Source organism: Sabethes cyaneus, chromosome 2 (assembly GCF_943734655.1).
Source record: "Sabethes cyaneus chromosome 2, idSabCyanKW18_F2, whole genome shotgun sequence".
Classification (NCBI taxonomy): Eukaryota; Metazoa; Arthropoda; class Insecta; order Diptera; family Culicidae; genus Sabethes; species Sabethes cyaneus.
Genome location: NC_071354.1, coordinates 109,897,505 through 109,925,088, shown reverse-complemented (window position 1 = coordinate 109,925,088; position 27,584 = coordinate 109,897,505). Strand labels below are relative to the sequence as shown.

General features: G+C 37.8%; 1 protein-coding gene across 1 annotated transcript; it reads left to right on the top strand.

Moving 5' to 3' along the window:
* The first annotated feature begins 280 nt into the window (after positions 1-280).
* Positions 281-25,910, top strand: LOC128738953 (transcription-associated protein 1). The gene is made up of 17 exons (XM_053834452.1): positions 281-434; positions 503-1,174; positions 1,242-1,408; positions 1,531-1,766; positions 1,885-2,260; positions 2,361-3,474; positions 3,524-4,913; positions 4,971-5,263; positions 16,178-16,510; positions 16,566-16,807; positions 16,943-17,087; positions 17,142-19,703; positions 21,423-23,021; positions 23,085-24,183; positions 24,240-24,465; positions 24,525-25,167; positions 25,220-25,910. The coding sequence occupies exons 2-17, from the start codon at positions 509-511 to the stop codon at positions 25,802-25,804; spliced, it is 11,676 nt and encodes a 3,891-aa protein (XP_053690427.1). The 5' UTR covers positions 281-434; positions 503-508; the 3' UTR covers positions 25,805-25,910.
* Positions 25,911-27,584: the final 1,674 nt, after the last annotated feature.

Genomic DNA, 27,584 nt, shown 5'->3' with positions numbered 1-27,584 from the left:
ATGTCTGTTCTCTGTGATAGAATTAACAAAAGGGCGAATGTCGCAAGCGTAAACAAACCGAGTGAGGGTTGATTTTCCTATATGCTGGCCCAGCATAAAATAACTCACCCGTTTTGTTTACATTTGCGACATTCGCCCTTTTGTTAATTCTATCTAGATCTGTCATCGATAATATCGATACTATCAATACGTATCGGTATGTTTCCCATCCAAATTTTCTTTTTTTGGATTTGGCTTGTGTGAAGGATAGGTAGTGATTTACGGAAAGTAGAAGAAAATTTATTATCTTGCTAAAATGCTGATAGAATTTATCCTAGTTTCGTGCGTTGGTAAACAATATTAACATGTTCTGTATGTTAGAAACAGTTGACAATAGATACAAACTATAAAATAAACAAGGAAATCGTTATATTTGCATACGAATAGAGCTACCGGTGAGTTATACTGCAACCACGATTTTGTTGATAGCTGCATCATAAAACCTTAATATTTTATAAACTAGGCTACCATGGCTTCGATGTACGCACAAACTATTGCGCTACCTCAATCACAGCAAGTGATTGATTCTGTGCAAATGAATCATTTCCGGAGTTTCGTAAACATGCTGGGAGATGCATCAGCAAAAGATGAAATAAAACTTAAAGCAGCACAGGAATTAAGCGAGCATTTTGAATTGATCACCCAGTGCAGTGCCTATCCCAGTTTCCTAGAGCATTCTATGAGAATCTTTTTGAAAATTCTTGAAGAGGGTGAACCACATTTCATATCTGAACTGAATCTTCAACAAGTACGCAAATTAATTTTGGAGATGATCCACAGACTGCCAACATCGGATCATATACGACCGTATGTAAAGCCGATCATCACTCTTACTATCAAGCTACTACAATCGGATAACGAAGAAAATGTATTAGTATGCTTGCGGATTATCATCGATATGCATAAACAGTATAGACCAGTGTTTCATCCTGAAATACAAAATTTTTTATCCTATGTAAAAAGCATATATTCCGATTTGCCAAAGCATCTCACCAATATGTTTGAGCCCAAACAACAAATAAGGGTGAAGGATCTAAAAGAAATTAATTTCGACGCTATTTTGCCGGAAACTTTTACGATAACGCCGATTCAGGTGGAGAAAAAGACTGCAGACGGAAAGCTTACCACAGTTACTGTAAAGGAATATGAATATCATGCAATTGTTCGATTTATGTATATATATATATATATTTTTATTCCAGTATAATTTGATCCCAAAAGGTGTTAACTCGTTAAAGGTGTTGCAAGAACTACCAATAATAGTCGTTTTGATGTATCAAATATATAAAACAAATGTGCATCAAGAAGTTGTAGATTTTGTTCCACTCATTATTACTACAATCACATTGCAACCATCGCCTGTCTACAAGTAAGTAAAACATGCTAATAATATCCATATCATTAAACATTTCATATTACATTTTCGGGTTTCGACTGAATATGAATCAAATAAAAGAATATAATTTTCTGTAATTTTTCTTTCCAATTTAGAAACTCTCCGGTTTTCAACCGTGAAATCTATGTCGATTTTATGGGTGCTCAAATTAAAACTTTGGCATTTTCGGCCTATATCATTAGGTTGTTCCAAGATGTGATCCTTAATCATGCTTCTACAATGGTGAAGGGAATGCTTAATTTGCTTGAAAGCTGTCCCAAAGAAGTGGCTCATCTAAGAAAGGAGCTATTGGTGGCAACACGACACATTCTGGCTACAGAACTGAGAAATCGTAAGTTTGCGTTTTCATGTCATTTTTTTTCTTGCCTAATTAAGTTTTAAGTAGGCTCCTGCGCGGTAGCCTTGCGGTATTAGTTTTACTTTAAAGATAATCATATCCGCTTTTTTAGATTTTGTATCCTCGATTGATAAACTGTTCGATGAGGATATATTGCTTGGAAAAGGTTGGACCACGCATGAATCCTTACGGCCACTGGCATATTCAACATTGGCGGATCTGGTACACCATGTTCGACAACATTTGTCATTACCGGCACTTTCGAAAGCGGTATACCTCTTTGCAAAAAATGTACATGATGAGTCTTTACCGACCAGTATCCAGACTATGTCATGCAAATTGTTACTAAATTTGGTGGAATGTATACGTATGAAAAGTGATTTGGAGCCGTTGGCCAGCCGAGAGCTGTTGATAACAATGCTAAAAATATTTACACAAAAATTTCATACCATTTCCAAATTGCAGCTTCCGCAGATAATGCAAAAATGGTAAGCAAAAAATATATCCAGTTTTAATATGTCATATACCTACTCGTTATGGAACTTGAATTTATACAAAATATGCTGATAATATGCTTAAACTTTTTAGGAAAAATTTGAAACCGGAAGGAACGACTTCGGCAACGAGCATCGCTCAGAACAATGTTACAATAAGTGTGACACCGCAGCATACACCGCAAACTCCTGCAGCAACAGATACAACGAAGGATTTTGTGGGAATAGATTTATCGGACAATTCGTTCAAACTAACAAGTATTGGCTTTCCGCAACCAAATAATTTGAACGTGACGGAATATCGAAGCTTGGTTAAAACTCTTGTATGCGGTGTCAAAACCATTACCTGGGGTTGTCCTGCAGCGAAGATTAGCACAAGTGAACACAGTATGCCAGCATCAAAGCTGTTCAATCCGAACGAAATTCTTATTTTTATTGACTTATTTCATTATGCACTGGAAGCTTTGGACATTTATACAATAAATGTTCCGTCCATGGGTATTCCAGCCTCATTACCACAGCAAAAACAGGCGCTGCAAATGCCACGCTCGAAAGAAGAAAAAGAAGTTTTGGAGCATTTCAGTGGTGTATTTTTGACTATGGATTCACAAAATTTTCAGGAAATATTTTCGTCTACGATCGATTTTATGGTTGATAGATTGTACAAAAATTCAGCTCTGCAGGTTATAGCAAACTCGTTTTTAGCGAACCCCAAGACCTCGCCGCTTTTTGCAACAGTGCTTGTTGAATACTTATTGGAAAGAATGGAGGAGATGGGCTCTAATATTGAACGCTCGAATTTATATCTACGACTTTTCAAGCTTGTATTCGGAAGCGTCAGTTTGTTTGCCGCTGAAAATGAACACATGCTGCGACCACACTTACACAACATTGTAAACAAATCCATGGAACTGGCGATGACAGCAAAAGAGCCGTATAATTATTTTCTTCTTCTGAGAGCACTGTTCAGATCTATAGGAGGTGGTTCACATGATTTGCTATATCAAGAGTTTTTGCCGTTGTTGCCCAATTTGCTAGAGGGTCTAAATAGATTACAAAGCGGATTTCACAAACAGCATATGAAGGATCTCTTTGTGGAGCTTTGCCTTACAGTGCCAGTACGTCTGTCTTCATTGTTACCGTATTTACCGATGCTGATGGATCCGCTGGTTTCGGCTTTGAATGGTTCCCATACGCTTGTTAGTCAGGTAAGATTTAATTTGTATCAATCAACAGAGCTTCATTCAAGATTTTTAGGGTTTGCGAACATTGGAACTATGCGTCGATAACTTACAACCGGATTTCTTATATGACCACATCCAACCAGTTCGAGCCGATTTAATGCAGGCACTCTGGAGGACTCTCCGCAATCAGGATAGCGCTGCAGTTGTTGCATTCCGAGTACTGGGAAAATTTGGTGGTGGAAATCGTAAGATGATGATTGAACCACAACAACTTTCTTATCAGGAGAGCGATGCAGCTCAACCGGCTATTGTTGCATTTTTCCAAGAACATCGTAAACCGATAGATTTTCCCGTCGATAAAGTGATTGAGACTGCGTTTAATGCTCTGAAAACTAGCACTACTGATCCGTTCTACTGGAGACAAAGTTGGGAAGTAATCCGATGCTACCTTTCTGCTTCCATATCCTTAGATGATGATAAACACACTCTACAAAAACTATTCATGCATCCGAGTTTTACTGAAAACAATGTTGTCAGCACTGGACCCCATTATATATTGCTAGATAAGCAAGCCAGGCAAACTCATCGGACTGCCCTTACTGGAATGTTTGTAGCTGCAGCTACAAAGGAACTCCGTGGATCAGTTCTACCGACAATGGTGGCTGTTGTACGTCATTATACGATGGTTGCCATTGCACAGCAAGCTGGCCCATTTCCGCATAAACATTACCAACTTAATTCTGGACTCGATCCATTAGTGTTAATAGACGCGTTGGCTGCCATTATGGGACACGAAGAAAAGGAACTATGCAAGCCTGGAAACTTGGCAATGGTTTTGATTTTGGAGACCGCAACCAATATTATGGGCTCTAAAGAACGTGCTTGTCGATTACCTATGATGCAGTATTTAGCTGAAAAAATGGCTGCTCTTTGCTATGAACGTCCATGGTACTCTAAAATGGGTGGTTGTATCGCTTTGAAATTTCTGTACCAGAATATGGCTATGCGGTGGCTGTATCAACATCTATTCATATTCTTAAAAGCCTTTATGTTCATCATCATGGATCTTACTGGTGAAGTTTCTAGCGGCGCAATCGATATGGCTAAAAATTATTTGGAAAAAATGCTGAACATATGTATGACACCTCTAGATAGGGATTGCAAAAACGAAGAATTGATTTCCACACAGAAGAAAGCGATGTATGATGTAATTCATGAATTAGTTAGACAAGTGACAAGTCCACACACACTGGTTAGAGAAACAGCAATGTCATCATTGCGTTTAATTAGTGAATTACAAGGCAAAACTGTTACTGAAGTGATGAATCCTCATCGTGAGGTACTCGTTGATATGATTCCCCCCAAGAAACACTTGCTCCGACATCAGCCTGCTAGTGCTCAAATAGGATTGATGGATGGTAACACGTTTTGTACCACACTGGAACCACGATTATTTACGATTGGTGCGTATTTCTCTGTAGAGGTTTAGAAACATGCTAATTGATATGTTCATATTTTAGATCTTGGCATCCTAACACATAAAGTATTTTATCATGAAGTTTTAACACTGTCTGATGCAGAAGATGCAGCTTTGAATAAGCTGGATTGTTACAAATCTGTTACTAATTTGATTCCGCTTCGTAAGAGCGCTTTACGGGCCCTTGCAGCTTGTCATTACATTCCCAATGGTTGCAGAGAAAAAATATTCTCTATCCTTTTCAAAGCTTTGGAAAAAAATAACGTTGAATTACAAGAGGCAGCTTTCGAGTGCATGCAAAACTTTTTGCAAGGATGCACTGTGGACAAAGAAGCGGTATGTATACAAAAACAATGAACATGATTGTTCTTAGATTTTCAGGTAGTACTCGCGCTCTCATGGGCAGTGTTGCCACAGAGGTTTGTTACGCGAGATTTATGTTCCACTAAACGGAAAACAAGTTTTCATGTATTCTCAGAATAGCGTTCAATATTACAAAACTCAAAAGAAATGAAAATGTTCTCCAAACGATCACCAATAAGGCTTATACAAATTTGAAAAAATATTATGTCACCCCCTGTTCGTGACCGTCGTTAGGGTAGGCCGGTTACCAACGGGACTGGCTTCCTCACACAGTAAATAAAACACGTGTTGTCTGGCGGCAACCATCTGCCAGCGGCGGTGGCTGCTAGTGCACTGAATACTGAATGCTATTTATTGATCTCCTATTATACACTTGTAGTAAATAGATTTCTTCCACGTTCAGAACAATAGCTCCTACATATCACGTTCTGTCGTACGGACAATAGTCTTTTGTGACTAGATTCGGCACTACAATAGAAGCTAACTGCGAAGGAATATTACAATGCGACTTTCTGCCGCAACACCCCCACCCCCCTTCAAAAATTTTCGAAATTTGAAGGGACAAAAAAATAAAGTGCAATAATGTTGCATTCTCTAATGGTAAGCAGATTTTTATAATTCAACGAGTTTACATCTCTAAATTACCCAATTCGTGCAAAGTTGAAGTAATTATCCCGTTAGACTCGATCAACTATCCTACACCATCTTAGCTTTCTGATTCCTGCTACACTACCGGGAATCGCATAACAGCCCCATTTTCTATGTAGTTTCCTATATAAATGGGACTGTTATGCGATTCACGGCAGTACAGGTCACAGGCGACTATTGTGCTTAACCTAAGTTCTAACGCCGAAAATTGGGGTGCTGGGAATTAGACTTTTGGCTCCATTTATTTTAAACTAGCTTACCCGACAAACTTCGTATTGCCACAAATTAACCTGTGTTGTACATTAATCATGAATCTCGGATGATCTTTGTCACTATCTCGAGTTTTGCAAGCCCCCCAGTGGGCGGCGCTTCCGACGGCGGGTCACCGGCAACACTCGCGACCGGCTCGGCCTGAATGATCTAGTGTTACTATAGATAGTTTTTGTGGTCTTGTTATTGATTAATGTTTTATGGAAGAGTCTCGAATTTCTCGAGTTGGATTAGTTTTTGAGTTTCGCAAAAATTTCTGTTTTATTTGTATGAGAGTCCATATCCCCCTACCACAGGGGTGAGAGGTCTCTAACTATCATAAAATAAATTCAAGACTCAAAAATCTCCTACATGCTAAATTTGGTTCCATTTGCTTGATTAGTACTCAAATTATAAGGAAATTTGTATTTCATTTGTATGGGAGCCCACCCTCTTAAAAGGGAAAGGGGTCGTAATACACCACAGAAAAAAAATTCTGCCATCTAAAATTCTCACATGCCAAATTTGGTTCCATTTGCTTGATTAGTTCTAAAGTTATGAGCAAATTTGTATTTCGTTTGAATGGGAGCCCCCCCCTCCTAAAAAATCAGAGGGGTTGTGTACAAGACACGACCGCATATATAGGTCACGCTGGACTACGTAGGTCTCTTTGTAGTGATAGTGGCATCTATTCATGCTTGTAATCATTCGATTCTTCATGTATACATGCTATATGCAACATATATACATGCTACATGCGTTGTATGTAACATTTATCAAAGTAGTAACATTGCATACGTTCAATTCTCAAAAGATTGTGCATTTGAAAACAATTTAACAAAATCAAGAACACAAACTATTAGGGGAACTGTGGGTAAAATGAACAGGGGAGGTAAAATGAACAGGCAGCCAAATTCCCAGTAAACCGATTAAATCTGTTCCAGATCAATAGGTATCTTCTCCTAGAAGTATTTCAAGCTGTTTGAGACAATATGTGGTGATCATAAGCTTTCCAATGTGAAAAAAATAGAAAAAGTAAAAAATATTTGCAGAAATCTGACGCCGATGGTAATTTCCACTATTAGCAAATAAGCTATTTTGGTGAAACAATTTAAATTTCGACTATTGGTATCATTTAGTGTTGTTTGCTTATCACTATCCTGCGGATCTGTCGAAAATTCCAAATATTTTTATCAACTGTTTGTTTATAATAAACACTTAAAAACAATTTGTGTTTTGGGGGCAAAATGAACACTTCACTATGGGGGCAAAATGAACAGTGTGTATCATGATGTTTTACTTTCCATTTATCAGCAGCTACGAAATAATTGCAATTCAAACAACAAAAATGATCGAGTCTCTCGAAAAATGACGGAAAATGACCGAGTGCTGGAAAATCCTGCGAGCTAAAAGTCAAGCATTGTATGAACGTGGCGAAGATACATTATGTTAACTTTGTGGAGTCCCATTTTAATTCCAACAGCCCTGTTGAATACCTACGGCTTATGTAGAACAATGATAATGTAAAATAATGTTTAATTTAACCAAACTGCATGTTAACTTTAGTTTTCGATGACATGTTCATTTTGCCCTCACTGCATGTTCATTTTACCCACATGAAAAAAATCAGGCTCGAATGTGACGCTTTCGAAAAAAAGGAATTTTTCATGACAAATAGGTAGTCCTTTTTTAAACATCTTTATATATTGCTACGTGGAATATGAATCCAGCTTTCAATTCATATAGTGCGATCAGCATGTGGTTGGTTCCTGGAGGAAAAAATGGCGAAATTGCTAAGGGTGTTCATTTTTCCCCCAGTTCCCCTACTTTCCTGCTACCTTACTGAAATTAAAGATTGTTTTTACTATCCATGGTTTCCCACGTTGAAGGGGTTTTACCAATCCAATCCTATTTTATCAACAGCACATCTTTCCACTACGCTTCTAATGAAACGGCAAGCATGCGTATTCCTACAGAGTCGTATTATAACCGAACACTACAGCTGTAGCACATTTTTCCAACACAGATATCAAGTTCGCCGAGGTTTAATCGTCTCGCAGCGAAGAATTTGCGATCTATTGGGACAACGAACTTGTGTCATTTTTTCTGGCACACTTCACTAACATAGACATCAGATTGGACTAGGTTTAATTGCGTTCGTAAGAAATCTGTTGGCACGAGGGGGCTTTGTCACTCTCTCAGGCGTACTTCCCAAGCAAGGACATCAAAATGGTCTAGGTTGAACCGCAACGTTAAGAAATCTTGTTGAAATGAGGAAACTTTGTCACTTGTTTTGGCTTACTTCCCAAGCACAGATATCAAATTGGTATAGGTTTAGATCATCGTAAAGAATCTTCCAACCAATCACGAAGCGAGAATTCTGGTAAAACATAGGTTCATTATTTTCAATTTTTCAATAGTTCAACATCAAGAATCCATACTTTTCATCATTTGGGTCAATTCTTAGAAAATTTTCCGATTGATTGGTGTAAGAATATTGAAAATCGATCGGAAAACCGCTGAGCTATTAGCGTTCAAAACCTTTCATTTTTCGTGACGCTCGCTTTTTTCGATTTTTTAGAATGACACCCTATCTCAAAACTTGCCGTAAAACGTAGTCCTACGTCAAAAGGTAAGAAGTCCTAATTCATAATGGGAAAAATGGTTGCCTCCAAAAACACCCACATGCCAAATATGGTTCCATTTGCTTGATTAGTTCTCGAATTATGAGGAAATTTGTATTTCATTTGTGTAGAAGCCCCCCCTCTTGAAGTGTGGAAGGATCCTAATTCACCGTAGAAAGTATTTTTGCCTCCAAAAACCTCCACATGCCGAATTTGGTTCTATTTGCTTGATTAGTTCTCGAGTTATGGGGAAATTTTTATTTCATTTGTATTGGAGCCCCCCCTCCTAATGTGGGAAGAGGTCCTAATTCATCACAGAAAAAATTCTTGCCTCCAAAAACACCTACACGCCAAATTTGGTTCCATTTGCTGGATTAGTTCTCGAGTTATGAGGAAATTTGTATTTCGTTTGTATAGGACCCCCCCCCTCCTAAAGTGGGGAGGGGTCCCAATTCATCATTGAAAAAAAATTGTCTCCAAAAACACACATATGCCAAATTTGGTTCAATTCGCTTGATTAGTTCTCGAGTTATGAGGAAATTTGTATTTCATTTGTACAGGAGCCCCTCCTCTTAAAGTGGGGAGGGGTCCTAATTCACCATAGAAAATTTTCTTGCTCTCGAAAACCTTCACATGCCAAATTTGGTTCCATTTGCTTGATTAGTTCTCGAGTTATGAGGAAATTTGTATTTCATTTGTATAGGAGCCCCCCCTCCTAAAGTGGGGAGAGGTTCTTATTCATCATAGAAAAAATTCTTGCCTCCAAAAACACCTACATGCCAAATTTGGTTCCATTTGCTTGATTAGTTCTCGAGTTATGAGGAAATTTGTATGGAAGCCCCCCCTCTTAAAGGGGAGAGGAGTTACAATTCCCCTTATAAAGAGGGAGGGGTCTCAATTTACCATAGAATAAATTCTTGTCACCGAAAACACCCACATGCCAAATTTGGTTCTATTTGCTTGATTAGTTCTCGAGTTATGAGGAAATTTGTATGGACGCCCCCCCTCTTAAAGGGGAGAGGAGTTATAATTCCTCTTATAAAGAGGGGAGGGGTCTCAATTCACCATAGAATAAATTCTTGTCACCAAAAAAAACACCCACATGCCAAATGTTGTTCTATTTGCTTGATTAGTTCTCGAGTTAGGAGGAAATTTGTATTTCATTTGTACAGGAGCCCCCCCTCTTAGAGTGGGGAGGGGTCCTAATTCACCGTAGAAAATTTTCCTGCCCTCGAAAACCTTCACATGCCAAATTTGGTTCCATTTGCTTGATTAGTTCTCGAGTTATGAGGAAATTTGTATGGAAGCCCCCCCTCTTAAAGGGGAGAGGAGTTACAATTCCCCTTATAAAGAGGGACGGGTCTCAATTTACCATAGAATAAATTCTTGTCACCGAAAACACCCACATGCCAAATTTGGTTCTATTTGCTTGATTAGTTCTCGAGTTATGAGGAAATTTGTATTTCATTTGTATAGGTTCCCCCCCTCCTAAAGTGGGGAGAGGTTCTTATTCATCATAGAAAAAATTCTTGCCTCCAAAAACACCTACATGCCAAATTTGGTTCCATTTGCTGGATTAGCTCTCGAGTTATAAGGAAATTTGTATTTCGTTTGTATAGGAGCCCCCCCTCTTAAAGTGAGGAGGGGTCCTAATTCAACATAGAAAATTTTCTTGCCCTCGAAAACTTTCACATGCCAAATTTGGTTCCATTTGCTTGATTAGTTCTCGAGTTATGAGGAAATTTGTATGGAAACCCCCCCTCTTAAAGGGGAGTGGAGTTATAATTCCCCTTATAAAGAGGGAAGGGGTCTCAAATTACCCTAGAATAAATTCTTGTCACCGAAAACACCCACATGCCAAATTTGGTTCTATTTGCTTGATTAGTTCTCGAGTTATGCAGAAATTTGTGTTTCATTTGTATGGGAGCCCCCCCTCTTAGTGAGGGGAGGGGTCTCTAACCATCACTAAAACCTTGCCTGGCCCCAGAAACCTCTACATGCAAATTTTCACGCCGATTGGTTCAGTAGTTTTTGATTCTATAAGGAACACAGGACAGACAGACAGACAGACAGACAGACAGAAATCCTTCTTTATAGGTATAGATTTTGTTCCATTTTAATTCAACTTGCTTCAAAAGAACCGAATTAAATTGAGACATCAATCAACTAAACATTGTATTAGTGAAATTTGCTATCACTTTTGACGGAGATATTCCGAATTGCTGTGGGATTATATTTTGCTGTCATAGGTAGTAGATAAGATTAAAATAGAAATACAACAAATTACACACTCCGGAACATCAGCTTTCGGTGCGTTCCGGGCTCCAAATTGATCGTATTATTCCGTAGTGTCCAAGTACCTACCCTAATTTTGGATGTAAGGGACGAAAAACTTAAAGGTACAATTTTTTACCATGCATTGGACGCATGCAGAAACTGTTCGAAACTTTTTTGACTGTTGTCATGTTGTGATTATCATTGGGATCAACGGTGGCCCGACTATTACATCAAATCAAGTCACGTTAAGTTATATTGCTTTTTATTGAGCTATATCTGCTTCTGTTTTAAAAATGGAGTTTTAGTATGGAAATGTACGAAAGTGGAATTCCCTACGATAAAACTGAACCTTGACATGGTGTAGAGCTTTTTAACTAATCAGTACATGAACAGCGGTCACGCTACTTCTGAATGTGGGTATATAACAAAATACTTTTATGATTTCAAGTGGGATTCGGGGTAAAAATTTACCAAATGTGATTGTTGCGTTGTTCAGAAAGTGCTTTGATTCCGTTTAAGAATAAAGCCAGTAAGGGGATCTCTAATAATTAATAGATGTTTCTGGGGTACATCCCTATCTATCACATCTGTCACAAACATCTCGGAAAATTGCCGGTTTGATTGAGTCGGCCGGCGCTTAGGGTTAGTAAGGGTAAGTATACTGGATACCTGGTTTGCATGCCGAAGGAGCATTCTACAATTATTACGGGTAATAATAGAGGTGCTAAGATAACAGATGGGAAAATAAAGTCAATTCTTATACCTTAAATTCACAATAATAATATTTCTAGTGGTCGGTTTTTGAGGTTTGGTGACAGTGATCCGTTATAGATACCCCGCACTGGCTCTTTGGACTCGAGGGTTGGAAGGCGGGTGCGACTTTATATTTTAAAGCTTCTGCCGGCTACCACGTACGTTCAGTAAGATGAAAAATTGCCCTGATAAGTCCTGCCCTGATAAGCCCTGATAGTCACTAACGGTCCAAAATTTGTTTTCCTATTGGTTCGTTTGTGGTTGTTTGTGTTGGAAAATTGATAGTGGGCGATAGTGATAGTGACCGGTATTTGGTGGGGCTGACGAATCTTCTACTTCTACTTCTACTAGTAGTATAAAATGTCCAGGGCAAAGCACATTTATAAATTCGATCTATTATTTTTCTTATCATCATCATCATCATCATCATCATTTTATTTAAAGAATGACATTCCGGCCGTTGGCAGAGAGATCTAAGAGTCAGTTCGTGGAGTCCGCGCAGGGTCGGAACGCCTCCGCCTGCGAGTATAGGCGAGTTGGCTATGCTTGGGGCTCCACCTGTGTTAGTGGGCGACATTGCCTGTTTCGTCAGGTAGAACTGATGTTCGAGGTCTCCCTGACACTTTGTTGACATCACAAAAGGGTCCAGCGCAGAGTTTTATACGCTATTAAGCGACCAGTTGGATAACCCGAAAAAATGGAAAAAAAGAAAAGGAAATATACGAAAGTGGAATTAAATAGGAATAACACTATTATTGCTAGGCAGTCGAAATAATTTATCTCTCCAAACATTTCAATGATTCTTAAAATCCTAGAGCTTTCGAAGAAAGCTCTAAACATTTATACTGATCTTATAACAGTAAATTGTCAAAACCGATCTTTTTCGAGAAGATTAGATTCCGATACTATTTTGTGGTTACTGAACTAGTAAGTGACACAGATTTGGATTATTCTAAAATACAAGGTAACTATCCGAGTGACATGCAAGTAAAAAGCAAAATTCATATGAAAGTTAAGTTACACGTTTATGGCTCTCTAAGGTGATGCTGTAGCACTCCACTATTTTCAAGTTGATTCATCTCTGCCAGAATACTTACTTTATGTGCTTGGATCAAAAAATTTTGAAAGTTGTTTTTGGTTTGAACTAAAATTTAAGTACTATACAACTTACTTACTATAAACTTTTATTTATCTAGAAAAATAAACACTGGTTTCTTCTCCTTTGTTTAGTTATTGAAGGTTTGATGTCGTTATTTTTTTCTTGCCCCCCCTGAAAACTATATTCCTAGACCAGGACATAAACTTTTTTCTAAATTTGTATTACTGCCTATAAAAGCATAACTGTCCCATATGGAAAAACGTGAAGCGTGGGAAAATGAGATTGAAAGTGGCTGACTGATTTATATGTTGTGCGTCATTATACAAGAATTATTTTACTTTATTCGACAAAAACTTCACACTAGGAATTGAACTATCCACATAAATTTTATTGTAAATTTAGACACCAATGCAATATTTTTTTCGAAATTTCGAAGATGGGACAGTTATGCTTTTATTTACAAGCGCAAGTTGCTAAATAAAAGCATGTCTGTCCCATATTTTTTGCAATTTTTGCCAGTACATAGTAAAAGATAGTTTCTACGCCAAAGTATGCGCCACAGAAACGCTCCTATAATATTCCAAGATCACAAGGTCGTGATTAAAGAAGACAAGAAGCCGTCGCGGCGTTGGGCATAAAGTCGTCGATCTTTTTCGAAGCAGTGATGCTGGCTTCGTAATCACAAATTATAAATCCTAACCAAGGCTATACTTCGAAGATATTTGAGAAATAATATTCAAAAAGTGCAGCCTTGCTGTTAAAGATAACAGCAAACTGGCTGAAGTTCGAGTTTCGAACTTCAAGTATGTGCTGCTGTTGAAAAAACAGCACTAGTTATTGTTTTGAACACTTTTCAATAAAACATCAGCATGAAGGATATCGTGGAATCAAATCGAAGAGAAAAGCTGTTCTATTAAATACTCTTTTCCCTGACACCGCCGAAGAAAATTGTGCCAGTAAAAGCTTCACCGATTAAGAAAAGATTGTGGTCGAACATTGAGATAAACTTAGAAACAAATATGTATTACTGTCATATTTCTTTTTTTGTTAAGTTTTCATCCTATTCAGGTGGAAATTAAAAGAATATTTGTTTTATCAAAGCTATAATGCCTTATGGTTGCTCAAATGGCAGAAAAAAATGTTTATAATGGACAATATTATGGACAGTTATACTTTTATTTTTCGTTTTTTGGAAAAATTTTCGAACAAAGTCCGTCTAAAATAAAGTTTTTTAGATAAATTAGGATATAAATAAGCTACTTTCGTGCTTGTCTCAAAATCGATAAAATTCCATATGGGACAGTTATGCTTTTATGGGCAGTATAAGCCTAATACAAAAACTACAACGTATACAGCCCTAAGGGTTGTACGGAAGGGTGACATAGGACTATATCAGATCATCAGATCAAAGACTAATGTAAACTGCATTTCTAGCATATTTATAAGAATCTATGAGTGCCATTGCTGAGAATGTTTAAAAGAGAAGAGCGAAATTTTCAGATTCAATTCTTCATTTAATGCAATGGTGGCTTTGAAAATACGTGGACAGGGGTTCATAAGTACAACACCTGCAACCTTTGAGATATAGAGATTACTTTTCAAAATTACTTGTGTGCATCATAAAGGTAGAAATGGTAATGAATGACTAATTTCTGTTTTATTTGTATTAAAGTCGTTATCCTCTTACTACAGGGGTGAGGGGTCTCAAATCATCAGAAATTAAATAAATTCAAAATAAATTCATGCCCCCACATGCCAAATTTGGTTCCATTTGCTTGATTAATTCTAGAGTAATGAGAAAACTTGTATTTCATTTGTATGGGAGCCCCCCCCCCCTCTTAGGATAAGAAGGGGTCTCAGTACACAATAGAAAAACATCTTACATCCAAAAACCCTCACATGCCAATTTGGTTCCTTTTGCTTGATTATTTCTCGAGTTATGAGGAAATTTGTATATTATTTATATGGGAGCCCCCTTCTAAAGAAGGTCTCAATTCACCATAAAAAATTCTTGCCTTCTAAAGCCCCCACATGCCAAATTTGGTTCCATTTGCTTGATTAGTGCTAGAGTTATGAGGAAATTTGTATTTCATTTGTATGGGAGGCCCTCTCCCTCTTAGAAGGGGAAGAGGTCTCAGTACACCGTAGAAAAAAATCCTGCCTTCTGAAATCCCTGCAGGACAAATTTGGTTCCTAGTTCTTATTTCTCAATGAAAAAGTCAACAAGAGTTACATACAAATTTGGTTCCATTTGCTTGATTAGTTCTCGAGTTTGTGTTTTATTTGTGTTTTATTTGTATAAGAGCCCCCCCGCCTTCCTTAAAATTGCTCTCTTGCCCCCCCTATAATTGCTGGCTATTTTATCTATCCAACGACATATAAATTGTTCAGCTTCGTTCAGTAGTTTAGTAGTTATTAGCATTTGAAATCTTTCATTACAACGTTACACTTCTATTTTCGTTTTCACAAAGTGCTACCCAGTCCCAGTATAGTAAACAAAGACGTAGTCCTACGTCAAAAAAATCCTGATATGGTAGGTATTTAGTTTTTGAGAGAAAGGTACATGAAGTGTCAAAAACACAATTTTGCAGGAGCGGCGTCTTACTGAGTCGTGGTCAGATCGTTACAAATTCAGTATCAAAATAAGCGGAAAAATCGCGAAATTTGAATTAAAAAAATAGAGCAGATTTTATCAACTTTCGAAAAGAAAAATTGTAGGTTTGAAGCATTATTTGAGGCTCAAATGAATAATCCTTTCTTTAGTGTACGGCGCTCCTTTTTATAAATGAGAGGAGTGATATATTTCAGTCGCTATACCTATATATATATATATATATATGCTAAACCACAAGTGATAACTTTTCAAAATTATTAGAGCTCAATTACTACTCCTAAGCATCTTAGTCAAATCTCAAATACATCAGACAAAGATGTTCCAATTGCTAATGATACTTATGAAAACTTGAAATCCGCGTATGGCAATACTACCACTTGTTTCTATACCATACGCTGTAAATTCCTTGCGGTTCTTGTTCTCGGTTGCGTTCATCGCGCTGCATGGTTAAGCCAAAATTAAGCTAGGAGACTGGTAATCACGAAATAAATTATATACCAATTCTAGGCATATCAAAACTCATGCGCCATTTTACCATTCTTGTGAAAAAATCACCTGTTGCCAATATGTAATCCAAAATGTTAGATTGGAAATAAATGAGATTCTTGATCTATTGTTTTCAGATCCATGCAGGCATTCGGCCGTTGCTGATGCAACTAGGAGATCATCGTAACTTAACTCTAAATGGGGCTAAGCGGCTATCTTACCTAACACAACTATTTCCATCGATGTTCAATGAAAAACTTTGTGATTCTTTACTGCAAATCGTTAAAAAATTACTTGAAAGTTCTATTGCGGCCAACAAGAGTTCAAACTTCTTAGCTGCTTCTAAAACTGGTGAAACAGAGCAGAAGATCGTCACTATTATAGGAATATTTCATCAGATTCCAGCAGCTTCCGCCAAATTTATAGATAGTCTCTGTAAACTTGTTTTGCAGACAGAAAAGAGTTCAATGGTATTTATATACGATCAAAATCCTATCAACAATTTTTAGTGTTTGAATTTTTCAGATTGAATCGTGTTCACCGTATCGCTCTCCGTTGGTTAAATTTCTGCTAAAATTCCCCAAAGAAACAATGGAAATTTTGTTAAACGAGGCTAATGTGAAAGATTCGCAATGGAATCGATTCACTATTTATTTAATGAAACATAAAGACGGATTACCATTCCGGAATGCAATACAGGAAAAGAGCCATCGATTAATTCAACTTGTTTTAATCAACTCAGAAGGAAGCATTTCTGTCTCGCAAAGGTAAAAACAAAAAATCTAATTATCGTATGTCATAATATCTATAGCAATGTAGCGATAACAATAGAACCACAAATATTTTAATAATACCGTACTGAAACTTATACATTTTAAATTGTTATTTACTTCAATTCCCAGCAAAACACTTGAAGAACGTTACGAAGCGCAAAGGCATGCTGTTTTGGTCATTCATACGTTGATCGAATTTGATAGCCCTTGGATATCAACACAAGCCGACATAATAGCAGCCTTGAAGACAATTTGGAAAAATGATCTGTATAAGGTATATCTCAGGTTTTCCATTTTATATGTTACGCTAAATTCAAATTTCTTTCAGACATGCCAATCGTCTGTTGTCTGCGATATGTGGCATTTAATAGCCAAAATTTTAATAGAATACTTTTCTCATAACACCAACGAAATACCACTACTGTTCCAGTTGCTACGAGCTCTATGCTTACGATTTATTCCCGATTTTCAATTCTTTCGTGACTATCTCCAGAATACAGTTTGTCAAAGTTATACTGTCGATTGGAAGAGGAAATGCTTCTTCCACTTTGTAGAGCATTTTGTAAATCCCGAAGTATCACAGGAATTGAAGGCAAAAATTTTGACCTTAATTATCATTCCTAGCTTTGCTATTAGCTTCGAAAAAGGCGAGGGCAATAAATTGGTCGGAGCCCCACCCGCACCATATCAAGAAGACGATAATAACGTTGTATCTGTTTTCATAAACAAAGTTATCGATCCAGAAAAACCTTTTGCTAATGAAGACGCAGTCAGAATAGCACTCTTGCAGTTTGCTTGCTTATTAGTTGAAAGAGCTTCTCCCCATATCCATGATGGTGATGCTAACAACAAGCGAGAAGGAAACAAATTGAGAAGACTTATGACGTTCGCCTGGCCATGTTTGTTGCCTAAGAATTGTGTTGATCCAGCAGCAAGGTATCATGGTCATTTATTACTTAGCCATATAATAGCAAGACTCGCTATCCATAAACGAATTGTTCTGCAAGTATTTCACTCTTTGCTAAAAGCTCATGCTGTAGAAGCAAGAACTGTTGTAAAACAAGCGTTAGAAGTACTGACACCAGCAATGCCACTTCGAATGGAAGATGGTAACACAATGCTCACGCACTGGACTAAAAAAATCATAGTTGAGGAAGGTCACTCTATGCAGCAGTTATTCCATATACTGCAATTGCTAGTAAGGCATTTTAAAGTCTATTACCCTGTTCGTCACCATTTAGTTCAGCAGATCATAAATTCTATGCATCGTTTGGGCTTTACAGTGAACGCCACGATTGATTATCGTAAGCTGTCGGTAGAATTAGCCGAAGTAATTATTAAATGGGAACTACAACGAATTAAAGATGAATCAGATGATAACGCTGAAGATGACGATAGTAAGATTCAAAGTGATAACAAACAACAGGCGGACGGCGGTATCAAGAGAACTATCCAAGATGAAGAACCTAGAAAAAAAATGGCTGTAGGAGAAACGGTACCACAACCATCACCAAGCAGCTCATCTACCATAATAAATGTATCTAATTCAAAAGTGGAAGGTTCCAGTCGTCCCATAGATCGTGCCCATTGTGATGCCGTTTTGAATTTTCTTTTTAGAATGGCTTGTCAGCTTAATGACGTATCAACCACGCCTGGTACCATGTCTCCCGGAGAGAGCCTTTCACGACGCTGCGTTACTCTTCTTAAATTGGCAATAAAGCCTGACGTTTGGCAGCAGCCGTTTGATTTAAAGCTTACATGGCTCGATAAAGTGTTCACTAGTATCGAGGGTCAACAACCTAACATTGGGAATGTTTGCACTGCTCTAGAATTATTAACATTTCTGTTAACAGTTTTAAAGAAGGATCAGATTTTAGTGACGTTCCGGCCGTTACAGCGAGGGCTTTCTGCTTGCGTAACATGTCCAAATACTAGAGTTATCAAACTCATGCATGGTTTATTATCACGTCTGATGGCGATTTTCCCCACCGATTCACACCATAAACACGACGAATTGGAAACACTTTACGCTACCATCAGTAAAATGATATTTGAAGGATTAGCTACTTACGAGAAAAATCCTCAAGCTAACCCATCTACATTGTTCGGTACATTGATGACACTAAAAGCGGCTTGTACCAACAATCAAAGTTACATTGATCGACTGATAATACCGTTCATGCGTCTATTGAATCGTTTGACGAAGGAACATTTGGGAGGCATTACCAGTAATCCTAATGGAAATGGCGAAACTGCCAATAACGCTGGGTCGATAGCGTTAGAGTTGTTAGTTGTTTCGCTGGATTTAGTGAAAAATCGGGTGGTTGTTATGAGTGTTGAAATGCGCAAGATGTTTATTGGAGGAATTCTTGTAGGATTGATCGAGAAAAGTAATGACGTCAAAGTTATTAAAGCGATTGTCAAAATGATAGAAGAATGGATGAAAAACAAGAATACTCCAGTAACCGTAACACAAGCCCCAACGTTGCGCGAAAAATCTATTCTGTTAGTGAAATTAATGCAGTATGTCGAAAAGCGTTTTGCTGATGATCAGGACCTCAATGGACAATATTTGGAACTGGTGAATTACATCTATCGAGATGAACAATTGAAGGTAACTGAGCTGACGTCCAAATTAGAAGCAGCATTTTTGGCTGGTTTACGTTGCAATCAACCAAAAATTAGGGCAAAATTTTTTGAAGTTTTTGACGGTTCGATGAGGAGACGTTTGCATGACCGTCTTCTTTACATAATATGTTCACATGCGTGGGATTCCATTGGACAACATTATTGGATTAAACAATGTATTGAATTACTTATTCTGACAGCGAACACAAGTATGCAAATTCAAAACAGCAATGATAATCATCTGTTACCAAGCATATCATCGGTAAGTGTTTAATCATTACTAAAACAAAGTCGTTACTATTACCTATTTCCAATTATCACAACAACTGGATGTTGCGAACTCTTCATTATATAACTTTAATTTTTTATTCCATACAATATCAGTAGGATTTCGAATTTGGCAACAAATGCGTGTCGCCTACGTTGTCAAAACCGTGCCAAAATCGAGATCCTTTTTTATATGAAAAAATTGAATGTAAATGCGTTAGAAATTGTCTTAATATTATTAATCAACGATTGCCACCATTTTATTTTTAAAAAGTCCGTCATGAGCTACCCGTCCGATGCAAGTAAGTTTTTGGCAACCTGCGGTAAGACGTAGTCCTACGGCAATAGAAATATTGTTCGAAACATTCTATAACCGCAATTTTTTTTCATGAATACACTGAGGGCATCATTTTTTCGTCATTTAAAGCATGTATGCGAAAATCGACTCATATTTAAGCATATTTTTGCAAGTGAAATATTTTGTGTTGCCAAAAACGGATACTTTTGTTGCCGAAATCGAACCCTGCCAAAATCAAACCATGCCAAATTTGAAATCCCACTGTAGTAGAATCTAGAGTTTGTGCGATGAAAAGATTCGTTCAGAAGGTCATTCTGGTATCACGTAGACAGACAAAACCAATTTTCAACATCCACTTCTCCTCCATGGACAAGCGTGGATATTGTCTCAATTTCCATCTCCTCCCTTGTTTGCCCACCAAGTTACTTTTTTTTTCAGATAAATTTTAACAAACGGAAATTAATTTAGTTATTTATTTATTTACTAGCTGATTGCCCGATCCTTCTCGGGGTCTCTTTGTGTTTCAGTCACTTGTACATCTGTTATTGTAACAAAACTTCTCATATATCAAGAAACAAAACACTTTCTCTTCATTTGAATGTGTTCACTCGTTTTACTCCCTTTGTCAGTTCCCCTTCTGTCGTTCCCCAGCCACTTAAAAATCTGTCTCCTTATTGGTATTCTTTATAAAGCGAGACAAAACCTTTTTACGTTTTTGAACCTCCCCTTTGTTAATGGCCACCCTATTTCCCCTTTCAGAAATTCAGCCACTTGTATAACTATCCTGCCAAATGCAAGAGGAATGCACCCCTTAATCCATTTGAACCTTCCGCCACCTTGTAACAGATCGCCTCCCTCGTTTGTCAACCTCCTTGCGCTGAGTCTTGTATGTCAAAAAACATGTCTGGCAAATGACGTTTGATGAAGAATAGCCCCCCCTGTTGGCTCCTTTCCAGTCAGCTCCCCCTTCTGTCACGTAGCTAATTATGCATCTATCGGCTCTTGATAATGGAAGCGAAACATAGGTTTTTGCAAGAGAATACAAGAGAAACGCAATCACTTTTACTTACATGGATCTTTACTCCCCCCCCTCCTCCTGCCCCCTTATTGGAACCACCCCTTTTGTCAGCCCCCCAGTGCTGATTTCCTTATGTCAAGGAACAAGGAACAACAAGTTTGATGAAGAACTGTCCAGGCGTTTCGGAGTTATGACCTCCCCTTTCTCTCAGTGGATGATGAAAAGTTTGAACAGGTTTTCAAACATGAATATAAATTTTAGAATTTTTGTTAATCTCCCTATATTGTTATTGGTAACCAGTTGTACTAAAGAAAATGTTTGAAAATATTTAAAAACTTGAAAACTGCGAAGGAAATTATTTCACATTCTTCTATAGTAATGAGAAAATTCAATTACAGGTAATTAATTTTGCGGATTCCGACGAGAAGGAAAATTTTGTCATATATACTTCACTACAGAACGAATCTACCGAAACGTTTGATCCAATTGAAGACAAAGAGGATGCCTTTGATATGGATATGAGCGTTGATTCCAACATCTCACGACACGAGGAAAGCGAACGACTTGTTGCAAATCGACAGGCTGCTCTGGCCAAACTAATTAGCCGCCAAGCTGAGTTTTTAGAAGCCAGTCGAAAAGTACGTACAGAACAATTGCTAGTGGCAACAGCACAGTTGTGTCATATGGACACGACATTGGCGGAAAAAGTGTGGTTAGACGTGTTTCCTCGACTTTGGTCTATACTGGACCAAGGCCAGCAACAGTCGTTAGATAGAGAAATAGTTCCATTTCTTTCTTCGGGTACGCATATTATACAAAAAGATTGTCATCCCAGCGCTTTGCACACATTTATTGAGGCATTGTCGCATTGCACTCCTCCAGTATATATCCCGCCAAATCTTATGGCGTATTTGGGTAAAGCGCACAATCTTTGGCACCGTATGACATTGATGCTAGAAGATATGGCACTTGACTGGCCAAACCGTAAAGAGGTTGTTGCAGAATATTCCGAATTTGAAGAAGAGAACAGTAGGGACTGCTCACATGTCATGGATCCACTTTCACAAATGTATTCGTCTCTGCACGAAGAAGACTTATGGGCAGGCCTTTGGTTAAAGTACGCCAAATATCCAGAAACTAATCTAGCTATCGCACATGAACAAATGGGTTTCTTCGAGGAAGCTCAGAGTATCTATGATTCAGCAATGACCCGTTTTAAACAAGATCTGAATAACGGATTAACTCCAATGGATATGAATAGTGAAATTTTGTTATGGGAGAACCATTGGATACGTTGTGCGAAAGAGCTGAACCAGTGGGACATACTAATGGATTATGGTCAGCTATGTAAGGACAAAAATTCATTCCTTATTATGGACAGCGCATGGAGAGTGCCAGATTGGACGCTCATGAAACAAGCACTGTTAAAAGTGGAACAGTCTTGTCCTAAACAAGTAGGATATAAAGTTAATTTATACCGCGGCTATTTGACTATCCTTAATCAAGAAGAACAGCATCAATCCTCCGTAGAACGGTATGTCGAAATGGCTTCAGCTTATTGTATGCGCGAATGGCGCAGATTATCTCCAATTGTTTCACACATACATCTTCCGATATTGCAAGCATCTCAACAGATTATGGAACTTCAAGAAGCTAGCCAAATACACCAAGGATTGTTGCAAAATCGCAGTTCGTCGTTGCATGATATGAAAGCTATTGTTAAAACATGGCGAAACCGTTTACCGGTGATAGCAGATGATTTATCACATTGGAGTGATATTTTCACTTGGCGTCAACACCACTATCAGATAATAACTACTCATCTTGAACAACAAGGTGACAGCAATGCACCTTGTATGCTAGGTGCACATGCCTCAGCACAAACAATTATTCATTTTGGAAAAATCGCACGAAAACAAAATTTGACTGGAGTTTGCCAAGATTCACTATACAGGATTTACACAATCCCATCGGTACCGGTAGTTGATTGTTTCCAGGTACGTGTACGAAATATATTTTGCAATCATACTACATATTATAATCAATCTATTTATTCACAGAAAATTAGGCAGCAAGTTAAATGCTGTTTACAAATGGCTGCGGTGAACAGCAGATCTGAACTGTCTGAGGCATTAGAAGTGATAGAGCCTACGAATTTAGACTATTTTTCAAAAGAAATGACAGCTGAGTTTTATGCATTAAAGGGACTGTTATTAGCCCAAACTGGTCGCTCGGAGGAAGCTAATAAAGCCTTTAGTGCTGCTACCCAGCTCCATGATACGTTAATTAAAGCATGGGCCTTATGGGGAGATTACTTGGAACACATATTCACCATGGATCCAAGACAAATTAGTCTTGGTGTATCTGCTATGACTTGTTTTTTGCACGCTTGTCGTAATCAAAATGAAAGTAAGTCTCGTAAATATCTGGCGAAAGTTTTGTGGTTGCTTTCATATGATGAAGACAAGTCACTGTTGGATGCTTTGGATAAGTATGCAGTAGGAGTACCGCCTTTGCAATGGGTGCCATGGATTCCTCAACTGTTGTGCTGCCTTGTCCAATATGAAGGAACAGTGATTTTGAATCTGCTTAGTCAGGTCGGAAGAATGTTTCCACAGGCAGTCTACTTTCCAATACGAACTCTTTATCTGACATTAAAAATCGAACAACGAGAACGATACAAAAGCGTTGAGCAAGCGTCCGCTGCTGCTCAAAAACTGGCTTTAAACAAACCTGAAACTGCAGGAGGCCAAGTAACTGTTTCCACACAGCCTGGTGGAACTGGCAATCATCAGCCAACATCTAATTCAACTCATGTTCAAATTGGAACAGAGAACCAGTCAAATCCAAGTGGTGGTCCATTACAAACAGCGACTACACCTATTCGTGCGACACCGCCTATGTGGAGATGTTCGAAAATTATGCATGTTCAGCGCGATATTCATCCCACCGTGTTAAGTTCACTAGAGGGTATAGTAGACCAAATGGTTTGGTTCCGTGAAAATTGGTATGAAGAAGTATTGAGACAGTTACGTCAGGGATTAACAAAATGCTATGCGATTGCTTTTGAAAACCGCTGTTCAGTTAATGAAGCAACAATTACACAACATACTCTGAATTTCGTAAAAAAGTTGGTGTCTACATTTGGAATAGGAATTGGTACAGTTAAACTCTAACTATTACGAACCAATTGATTGACTTTCCCTTTTTTATAGAAAATATTTCTAGTTCCGTTTCTTCAAATTTTTCATCCGCTGCTTCAGAATCGTTGGCAAGGCGGGCTCAAGCTACCGTTCAAGATCCGGTGTTTCAAAAAATGAAGGGCCAATTTACCAGTGATTTTGATTTTTCACAGCCAGGAGCAACAAAGCTGCACAATCTGATAAGCAAACTTAAAATATGGATAAAAATCCTCGAAAACAAGACGAAACAACTTCCAAAGTATAAAATATTTTGCTAAATCTAATTTTTTACGCTAATTGTGTTAATTGTGTTTTCAGGTCTTTTTTGATTGAAGAAAAGTGCCGATTTTTATCTAATTTCAGTCAGAAAACGGCGGAAGTGGAACTGCCTGGTGAGCTACTTCTGCCAAAACACTCGCATTATCATATTAGAATTGCTCGATTCATGCCGAGAGTAGACATAGTGCAGAAACATAATACTGCTGCCCGCCGGTTATACATTCGAGGAACAAATGGGAAGATCTACCCATATTTGGTCGTGAATGATACCGGATTAGGAGATGCCCGTCGCGAAGAACGAGTTCTTCAGCTTTTAAGGATGTTGAATAACTATTTGGCCAAGCAAAAGGAAACGTCTAAACGTTTTCTTCACATAACAGTACCAAGGGTGGTGGCTGTTTCACCTCAAATGCGACTTGTGGAGGATAATCCCTCTAGTATTTCACTTCTAGATGTATATAAAACTGGATGCTGTAAACTCAACATAGAACATGATGCTCCCATTGCGCGATATTACGAAAGATTGGCTAAGGTACAAGCAAGGGGCTCACAAACCAGTCATAATGTGTTAAGAGATATTTTGCGAGAGGTTCAGGTTGCAATGGTTCCTAGCACATTACTGAAAGATTGGGCCTTGCGTAACTTTTATTCTGCTACAGATTTCTGGCAATTCAGAAAAATGGTAATTCAAACAGTCGTAGTCATAATTTTATATAATAATTCTTTTTTTTTAGTTTACTCTTCAACTGTCACTTTCATGTATGTTAGAATATTCACTTTATCTAACACGGCTCAATGCGGACATGATGTACATCCATCAGGATTCGGGATTAATGAATGTTTCATATTTCAAATTCGACGTAGATGATATAACTGGTTTATTAGATGTTAACAGACCGGTTCCTTTCCGTTTAACGCCGAATATTGTAGAATTTTTATCAATTATTGGCGTTGCTGGTCCCTTGACAGGTTCGACGATCGCAACGGCTCGTTGTTTAGTGCAACCAAATTTCAAATTACCGGCAATATTAAGAGCTATTTTAAGAGATGAAATTATTGCAGTGCAAAAGAAACGTATATTAGACGAAAAACTGATAGATCAGAATATGGATCTTTCACAAGAAAATTCCGCCGTCGAAATTGATGCGGAAACAGTAATTACAACAGTTAATAAAGCTGTCAATAATATCGTAAGCCGGTTGAACTGTTTAGCAAGGTTTGACAATTCAGAGATTAATCGTATGAGTACGCTGGTTCAAATAGCAAGCAATCCAGATAACTTATGTCGAATGGACCCCACTTGGCACCCATGGCTATAAAATATTTGCTATTTGTGTCAACTGTGTCATTATACAAGTAGGCAGGTTCAGTAAAATAAGATTAATAATTTTGAATCGCAACAAAGGAACCGAAAATAAACTAGGTACTGTGACTATGTAGGTATATAGGTCTGTATTTGCTGAAAGAAAAATCAATAAATATAAAAGCAGTTTGTTCCTGTTAAAAATTAACTCATTACACCGCTTTATCATCACGATAATAGAGGTTTCCCGTCAGATCATACTATTAATCTTGGTGTATATTAACTACTATACTGCCCATAAATGGAAGACAGTCACATCTGCAAAAACATACAACTACGAAAAACGCTGTTAAACCATGACAATTTTTCTTCGATCGATTTTGGAAACAAATCGTCATAAAATCACTTGAATGTACGTAAGCGAATACTTTTACAAGCAATTTGTTCACAAGTGACTTAAAATTTGTTCCAAAACTTAGAAAAACTGCCGAAGTTACTGATATGTGTTTACTTGTGCTTGTATAAGCAAGAATAAACGCATAACAGTGAGAGCATGCCTTGATCCTTGCGTTGCCGGTGACTCGGCAGTACAGGTATACCTCGATAGTACGTACACTCGTGCATCGTTTAGCGTACGTACTATCGAAACGTACGTAATATCGAATCACAATTTTTAATGTAAAGTATTATTTTTATTATGCTAAATATTGTCTAAAATTACCAAATTTTAATATATTATAAAATAAATAATTATCTTGGGAGCGTGTAGAGCGCTATATCTCTACATATTTGCGTTGGTAAGAAGAAATGCTTAACGACTTAGGGACCAATTGCTTCAAGAAGTGGCTTATTGGTTTCACTGTTTCTGGTTTTTGCTGTCAGGTATTGTAACCAGTTAGCAATATGTGATTATCTACGTCTTCATTAAAATTGACAAGAATTTGAAATGGTTTCGCAATAGTCAATGTTCCTAATTTAATTCTAATGATTATTGAAGCAAATTTTTATTCTCAGTTTTCGTTAATAGTGGGGTGTTCAAGTTCGGAATATTTTATTGCAAGGGATCAGCATCGCTTGCTTTCGTTTCTCGTTCGTTGCAAAAACTTTGACAACAAAATTTTTTCGGAGCCGGGACAATTACCCAGTTTTAAGTTCGAGCCGGTAGTTTGAACTTTGGAATAGTAGTTTGCATTGTAATTTACGATAATATTTGACTAAGGTGAAGGGCCGAGGTCGCAGAGCAGCAAATTTTTATATGTAACGGTTTGTAAACGAATTAGAACTCGTGATTTTGATAACCACCTCGATATCGTTATCTTGATTTTGCGAGAAACCTTATCTTCATCTAATAAGATGGATGCAATATTATTCGCCCACACAGTGGATTCGCGCCGGACTAGTTTATGTTTTGCTTACGGAAATAAATGTTCAAGGTATAATATTCATATTGAAACGAATTTAGGCCCAAATACGTCGCACACGCTCTCTAAACGACTATTTATTTACAATGGTGATCGTGAAAAATTGAGATGAAATGTAATCACATCTACCAAGATGAACCCTGATCTGTACCTTCCCCTACTAACATAAATCCTATCCCGTGATATTTGTGGAGATGCAGTGGTACCCGCGGTCTCTAGCAACAAATCTCAAAATTTTACTATTAGTTTGCTTGGCTTTAATTTTGCAATATATCTGTATTAGAAACAATAGCTGAATAGAGCATTAGATATGAAAATTGAACTTTTTCTTAGTTGGCGCTCCTTCAGATAATTATTTTTGCATGAAAATCAAAA